Source organism: Chanos chanos, chromosome 6 (genome assembly GCF_902362185.1).
Source record: "Chanos chanos chromosome 6, fChaCha1.1, whole genome shotgun sequence".
Lineage (NCBI taxonomy): Eukaryota > Metazoa > Chordata > Actinopteri > Gonorynchiformes > Chanidae > Chanos > Chanos chanos.
In genome coordinates this window covers 15,214,673-15,222,743 of record NC_044500.1, presented here as the reverse complement: position 1 = coordinate 15,222,743, position 8,071 = coordinate 15,214,673, and the positions used below count along the sequence as shown (strand labels likewise).

At 42.5% G+C, this 8,071-nt stretch overlaps 1 protein-coding gene across 1 annotated transcript; it reads left to right on the top strand.

Moving 5' to 3' along the window:
* The first annotated feature begins 3,216 nt into the window (after positions 1 to 3,216).
* auts2b (activator of transcription and developmental regulator AUTS2 b) lies at positions 3,217 to 8,071 on the top strand. Its single transcript, XM_030778097.1, has 8 exons — positions 3,217 to 3,304; positions 3,566 to 3,801; positions 4,077 to 4,121; positions 4,408 to 4,503; positions 5,703 to 5,841; positions 6,061 to 6,141; positions 6,472 to 6,682; positions 6,880 to 8,071. The coding sequence occupies exons 1-8, from the start codon at positions 3,217 to 3,219 to the stop codon at positions 8,069 to 8,071; spliced, it is 2,088 nt and encodes a 695-aa protein (XP_030633957.1).

Sequence of the window (8,071 nt, the reverse complement as noted above, 5' to 3'; positions counted from 1 at the left end):
TGAGTCATCTGCTCAACTGTTTCCTCAGCAATAGCTCTGTCTCTCTCTCTCTCTCTCTCTCTCTCTCTCTCTCTTTCACACACACACACATATACCTTGATGTTGCAGAGTGATTAATTAACTGTTGCAGTGAATTTGAGAGGGATTACCAGAGAGTAAATAAAAAAAAAATAAAATCGCGGTGTACTGATTTTGTGGATTACCTCAGGTATTATGAGAGGGTGGAAAGAGGTTACATTCATTGTACTGAATTCATGTGCGTCTTCTTTTGTGCACGCACAAAGCTCCTTCCAACTGCTCCTTCATGAGATTAAGGGCTTTCTCTGGCCTTCTGACAAGGACGAAATTTAAAGAACAAGAGTATTTAACCTCCAGCTAATCTTGTCTTTGTGAGAATGGGGAGGATTAGACCAATACATTCAGCATGCTGAGAAGGGTTAGACCAGTAACGGCTTGATGAATGACAAAAGACTGCTTGGAAAAGAGCTGTCAACTGACTGACACAGGAGAACAAATTTACTGATGGCCAGACCTCCCCAAACAGCAGCTTAACCCAATTCCTGACCTGCGTTAAAATAGCATTACAGTGCCATGACTCTAATTGGAAATAAGCAGTTTAAGCAGGTTGTCATGTTGTTAACAGTTCTCTCACGAAGGTGTTTTGACTGCACTGGTTTCCTTGACTTTTCTAATCACTGAGCCAGACACACAACAAATTAACGTGTTTCCCCCGGCGGTGTCGATTTGCAACACATTGAGAGCTGTGTGTCCTAGTTTTCAGTGAGCAAGCGAGTTAAACGAAGCTTTACTGGAGGTCCTTTTTAACTGTGTCTTTTCACTGGCTACCTGTTTGTTGTTTACAGTCTTTATTTGTTGTGTGCCTGTAAGAGCTAAGTATAGTTAATGTGTCTGGTGTACTCAGAAGAACAGCTCAAGCGAGACTTAGGCATCTATCTGGTGTTTCCATGGGTGTTGCGGCCCCTGGTCGACGCCAAGCATTTGTCAAGGGGGGTGGCTGGGGAATAAGTTGCTCCCTGGGGTCCTTCTTTCATGCACCCCTGATGTTAGCCAAGGGAAGACTACACTCAGAGAGCCAAACAATCCATTACGAGGCTCTCAAAGGACTTTTCACTATAGATACACTGGGCTCAGAGGGAAAGGCTTGGACCCATAGCCCAACACAAAGGAGATTTACTGCTGTGCCTCATGGGCCCGAGTGTCATTAAAAGGGAAGGTAATTGCTAGTTGTATATACCTCCAATCCCCAATGGATCACAGCTCTCTGTGTCATTTGCATTTACCACAATCAGACTCACGGGGAAACTCGGAGGAAGACACCTAATTTGTCGTGAATTATCTGTATTTACTGCTTGCGTTGATTATTCAGTTGAGTTGTTTTGTAGTGGGCTGTGAGGATGAATCAGTTGCATTTTCATTCTATTATTTTAAAATGATCTTTTTGTTGTTTGTTCGTTTTTTCGTTCAAGAATTTTTTTGTTTTGTTTTGTTTTTTTTATCTGTGGATAAATCTGTGTACTTGTTCTTTTTCTGAATCTGGGGTCCTTAGTATTGCTGCATTAGTACTGGTGTGTTCTGTTTAACAACATTTGCTGATAGAATTACGCTAATATCCTTTCTTGGAACCACGCAACTAAATGAAATTAATGGATTATTAGTGGCCTGGTCCTAAACTGGATTATTTCCCATAATGCTGTCTGAGGATTTTTAATATATTTGTGTACATGTGGTTGTTGCCACATAGTTGTTCAAGGTTAAAAAAAAAAAAAGAGCTTGGCTGAACATTCATTCATTTACATTAAGATGTTGAAAGGAAGCATGCTCTACCTCTATTTAATTATCAAGCCTAATTGCACATTGTTAATCTTACCAGTGTTTCACTGCCCTCCAGTTACAATGGAGAGGGAGATAAAGTAGCATATTCCTTGAATTTTTCAGCTTTGCTACAATCATTAATTTATTTGAACCCCTGAGAGATCTTTGCTCTATCTGTTTCACTGAGGCTGGTGCAATAAGCTAGACAAATGTCTTTGCACTTCATTTGACATGCATGCGTCATTGTACCGTGACCTCAAGCTGAATTCGAGCTAAAACTTTCCGTTGTTGCAGCATGGTTAGGTTGTTTCATGATTTCTACTGTGTGATATTCTTGCCTTTATAATAGTGTAACTGTGCTGTATAACAGGTCTGTGATAATCTTCAAAATAGCATAACATTTTGTATCATAACTGCACTGTGTTAAACAAGCCTTTCTGTCCGTAGTTATAAAAAGCAAAGCTGTGTACTGTTGTATTTTTTTATGAATAAATACATGAGTACATGACCATACCTGGTAATGACTGTTGGACATTTTTATCATATCCCAGGAATATACAGAGGAAGTGCATATTACAATAAATTATCATGTGACAATAGTAGGGTTTATTCTTTGTTTACACTTAAACTTCAGCATAATTCAATGACTTATTAAATTCATATCATGCAATGCAATGAACAGCATCCTTTTATAACACCGTCACACAAAAATCGGAAGACCACTGTGCTACTTAGAGCTTGTGGCAGTCTCCTTTTGTCTGTGGTTATCACAAACAGGAAACTTACAAATTAGACTAGCAATGATCAGTTGCGTTTGCGATAACAGCTGCAATAAATAGGGTGGAAAGAGATAGAGTATGGCACTACAATGGAAAAGAACAGATAAGCACTCAATCTTATATCAGATATGATTTTTCATGTTGGATAGGTTGCTGTTTGTGCAATATAAATGTGTAAACCCTGTATGAAACGTAGAAATAAGAGATTTTTGTTAATGTTTTCTTTAAGTCGTCTACTTTAAGTTGTCTACTTTAAATGTCTTCTACTTACATTTTTAAGATCATTTTCTCGTTTCTTTTGTTTTGTAACAGAAATCAGCGATGATGGAAGACCACACAAAAAAGGACTGGGTGAAAATGAGGAGAGAAGACTAGTTTTGAACCAGGCGAACTGCACTCAACAAAACCACCTCTCCTGCCAAGTGTACCATTTTGAAGGGCCTAGCACACAAGCAAATCTTCAGAAGGGACCTTTGAGCAGTATATCTGTTAGAGTTTCTTGTCATCTCTTGCCAGTCCTGAACCTTGACCCCAGGAAGCCCTCTCTGCCCCCCACCCAGGCTCCAGTGCTGAACCCTACCCTCTTCACCTTAATCACCTCACCATGTTTTCCCCTGCAGCAGCCATGCCTCCACCTCCCCTGCTAACAGGAGGAGTTCTGCCTGGTGCTTCCTCTGGGGGTCCCTACACAGGTATTTTTACATGTGTTATCTTTTCATCAGTTCCAGAAAACATGTTCTTGCTCCAGCACCCTCCAACACAGTTGCACCACAGAAATAATCGGGTTTTAATATGCGGTTTACAGAACGCATTATTCATTTAAATCGCCGTAAGTTGTTTTACTTTAAATTACTTTTCTTTTTCTTTAAATCACAATTGTCCGGTTGTTCCTCTGTGATCCGTAAGTTCACTTTTGCATGTCGTGTGACACTCTCGTTGGCCCTCTGCCCCAGAGCAAGACCTGTTACGTCAGGAACTGAACTCCAGGTTCCTGGCCTCCCAGAGTATGGAGCGTGGAGGACCAATGCCTCCACCAGCTTACATGCGCACTGAGTTCCATCAGCACCAGCATCAGCACACGCACCAGCACACGCACCAGCACACCTTTACACCCTTCCCACACTCCATTCCTTCGTCTGCCATCGTGCCCAGCCCAGCAGCCCCGCCGGTGCGTAAACCGCCCAGACAAGTGAGGAACCCCAAACTGTCAAATCGGTCAAAATCTGTGTCTTTATATGATATTTAATACATCTATGCGTATTTAAATCTGTACAAAGTAAAATAAATGTTGTGGGTTAGGGGGCAATAGAGAGTACAGGAAAATGTTTGTTTTAGCATGTCTTTCTGAATAGCAACACCTCAAATTCTTTGTGTCTAGCACACATCTGGTCAGCAGAAGAATATTATGACTCACAATTCTCACTTTAAATATTTTTTTCTTTATTTGTTTTCTCTCCCTTACAGTTTGACAAATACCCTAGCAAAGTAGACTCATTCCAGCGTCACAGTGTAAGTGAAGGTCAAACCAGCATCTATATTAAGTTTTAAGTTAAACACAGTACTGCATAGTTTTTGAGCATTTAAGAGAACCATTTATTTTCTGCCATTTTAGTCATTTTGGTAACATTTAGATGTTTTGGGGCCCAAACTCGTTGAATATTTTATATCAGACCTGATTTAATGTACCTGAATCTAAAGTTCAATAAGTCCCCATGACTTGGTTGCCTACATCTGCCCTGGAGGATTACTTTTTTTAGCTGTGTATAAACAGTAATGTACTTTTTTTTCCCTACAGTTGCTCCACCCCTACCCTCCCATGATGCAAGGGATTTCTCCCATGATTCCTCCTGCTGGGACCTTTAGCTCTCTGCAGGGAGCGTTTCAGCCTAAGGTACATCTATACAACACTTTTACTGTAGCCTAGCGCAGTAGTGGTACTGAAGATAACATGCTATCTGGCCACAGACTGTTTGATCTTCATAGAGAAAACTGGCCAGATTTCTCATAAAGACCTTGCCTGGACACAAATTCAAGTTCATTTCAACCAATGATTCTGTTTGATGGGATCCATAATATCACATTAACAGCATATTTGATTATGTATTAAGCAATTTTCAGGGGACTAATGAGACAATGTGTATTAGTTCATTATGTTATTGAAGTTTCCCCAAGAGACTTTGAGTATTGTGTGTTTTAAATAGATTATTTCACATATGCAAGTTTTATTTTATATATTTTACACTCATTGAATTCAGCGGATGTGGTGACCAGAGCTTGAGAGATGTTTAATCCGTAAAAGGTCAGCAGAGTAAATCCACCCACTTTAGTGGTTATGCTCGCATCAGACCTGCAGTTTCTCAGAATAGCTGTCTGATCTAAATGATTTCCAAATTGTGAGATATTTCAAGAATTTATCATTGTATATTACAGTAAGGTAATGTGCATATTTCAATTTAGTGTGACATAAAGGGGATTGATGGACGTGATCACAAAATGTCATTTTCTTTTTCCAGATGTTGGACTCAATGTGCCCCACATTAAAGGTAATAAGACCACAGCAGACGCATAATGAAATCACTCATGCGTTTATCCTCTCAAACAAATGATAGAATTCAGTTTCATTTCTTGTTGTCTACAGAAACCAGGAAAGTGGTGCGCAATGCACGTCCACATTGCATGGCAAGTCTACCACCATCAACAAAAAATAAAGGTTTGTCCATATTCCATAAACACTACATGCGTTTATAAAGTTGTAAACAATTTTCTCATTTGTATCGAACAAAAGTGCCATCTTGTGGTTTAGATTCACATACAGTTTTAAGAGAGCATTACTTCACAACTGTTTAAAACTCTTTACTGAGTTTTGATGCTTAAGTGTCAGAAATGCTCATTGACCTGTACATCTGCATAAGCTGAGCATTATGTTATTATAGCAATATCTTGTCATTTAAAAGGTTATCAGAGGTTATGCTTAAACTTGGATGCACATTGGGAAATATAAGTTAGCATTAGAAACACAGATAGATCCAAGCTATGTTTAGAAACCTTCTCTATATTTCTGTGTGTGTGTGTGTGTGTGTGTGTTTAAAGCATGTGCAGACGGAGCCTCATAAGTTAGATTTTGGGCTGAAGCCAGAGTTCCTGAGTCGTTCTCCCGGTTCAGGCATGATGGGCGTTATACACCAGCCACGGGACTTACCTCGCCCTGCTACCATCTTCTCCAGTGCTGGTACACTGGCTAATGTCATTACATATAATCCAAACCAATATCCATGACCATTCATGGTCATATTAGCTACATTGACCTCCAGAGTAATCTCCAGAGTAACAGTGAAAGTGGTTTTGGTCATTACATAAACAAGAAGGAGCTTAATGCAATCATGCAGCTTGCTACTTTTAGAAGCCATTCTGTTGTAGTTATACTCGTTGTTTATATTTCCCTCCACAGGTTCCACACAACCTCCTGTCTCTCCATTTGGACCTCTTCTCCACCCTCACAACAACCTCCACACTCCTACCTCTCATCCAGGTAATAAAACTAAATTCACTCAGTGTGAGAGCGCTAATCCCCATAATGCATTGCTAACACTATAGCCCTGTTACAACATCATCAGTCAAAGCCTATGAATTTTCTCTTAATGTACAGACTCCCTCAATAAACCACCCTCATTTGGAGGTTTGGGAACACTGAGTGCAACAGCCTTTGGTGGACTAGGAAACCCAGCACTGAGTGAGTGATCATGTCTGTTTCTTGTGTCTGATTTGCAGTTCAGTTGATGTAACACCAGTACCACAGTTTTTTTGTTTGTTTGTTTTTTGACAATGAACTTATGTACTCTCACATTATCTTCGCCCACAGCTCCAAACTCTCAGCATGGACATAAAGAAAGTAAAAGTGTGGCTAACATTGGTGGGCAACAGGATCCCTGGAATCGTCTGCATCAGACCCCTTCCTCTTTCCCAACACCCCCTGTTTGGTCAAGAGCTAATGATACAGAAAGGGTTTCTTCAGCTGCAGACAAAGGGACAGAGAAGAAGGACTCCTCCACTAACAGAGATGGACAGGAGAGGTGTGTGTTTCTGCTATTTAAAAGGTCATTATTGTGGGATCTGAATCCACTGAGGGATAGACATTTGACAAATAAAGTTAGTACTGATCTCTCATAAAATTATACCAGGTTCCAATCAAGCTGAAGATGAAAAGGGTGGAAACTGAAGAGAAAAATTAGTCTGAGGTAAATATTTAACTGAAATATGTTCATTTCAGGGAATCAAAAGAGAGGAAACTTATGTCTCCTGCTAACTCCAACGGTACGCCACCTAATAAACAGTCAACAGAGTCCTCTCGAGGTGCCTCTCCAGGCCAGAATAAGGACAGAGACAAAAGCAGGGAGAGTAAACAAGGTCAGGACCAGCCAAAGCCAGATGGAGAAATAGAGGATCAAAAACACAAGGAGACCCAGCATGACAAGAGAGACAAAGCTGTGGCGTCTGACAAGCAAGCCACTGACGATAAGACCGCCTGCGAGCAATCTTTGTCCCCAAGCCTGAAGTCCGCAAACCTGAAGCACCACGTCACGGAAAGCCAGAACTGGGAACCTGCCGAGAAGAGAAGTAAATTGGAGTATGAGTCCCGTCCAAAAAGCGGCGAGGTGAAAGTAAAGGAGGAGAAGAGAGACGACCAGGAGAACACGGCCGGGGTCACCCCGTCTCTGAAGTCCTCAGAGCGACCACCACAGCCGCCTAAAACACCCATCATCCACTCCCATTCCCCTTCAACCATTCCTCTTCCTATGGGAATGCCGGGAACGCCGCTCATGAGCAGCCTGGATAGGACTCGTCTTGTGTCTCCTTACATGGGGATGAGTCCATTCCCTGAAAGACTTCCCTATCCGCCCCTCCACTGGGACTCCATGAGAAATATGTACAAAGGTCTCGACCTCCCTCGCAGGGATCCCCTGCCAAGAGAACTGTTACTTAGGGCCGATCCGCTGCACCGCGCGATGGGTCCGTCTCCACGGCTGTTGGAGTCCGAGCGCTCCTACAGAGACAGGGAGCTCCTGGTCTACGGGAGGGATCCCCTGCTCCCTCCTCCGGGTTTAGAGCAAGAGAGGAGCATGTTGGAGGAGCGCCAGAGGTTGCATCTGCTGAGAGAGGAGAGCGAGCGAGGTCGCCTGCTGGCCCTACACCAAGCTGCCCTTCAGTCCCACCTACCCCACCCAGGTCTACTGACCATGGCCTATTCCAACCCTCTCACCTCCCGACTGGACCTCCCACAACCCCATCACCACAGCATCCCCCTCAGCAAGACTCTGCCTGCAGCTTGCCTTAGTGCACCACCACCTTTGTTCCCTGCCCTGCCCACGTTACCCAGCTCGCCGAGAAGGACTACCCCTCTGACCGGCAGCCAGGACAGAACAGCCCCTCATCATCCTCACAGGGACATTGAAGCACGATGA

What these genes read in the sequence shown, in the direction of transcription:
- auts2b (XM_030778097.1), top strand. Translation starts at nt 3,217, where the DNA reads ATGTTTTCCCCTGCAGCAGCCATGCCTCCACCTCCCCTGCTAACAGGA. An exon ending in ACTCATTCCAGCGTCACAGT is followed by an intron (nt 4,122 to 4,407) that starts GTAAGTGAAGGT and finishes TTTTCCCTACAG; the next exon opens with TTGCTCCACCCCTACCCTCC. An exon ending in AACAGAGATGGACAGGAGAG is followed by an intron (nt 6,683 to 6,879) that starts GTGTGTGTTTCT and finishes TGTTCATTTCAG; the next exon opens with GGAATCAAAAGAGAGGAAAC.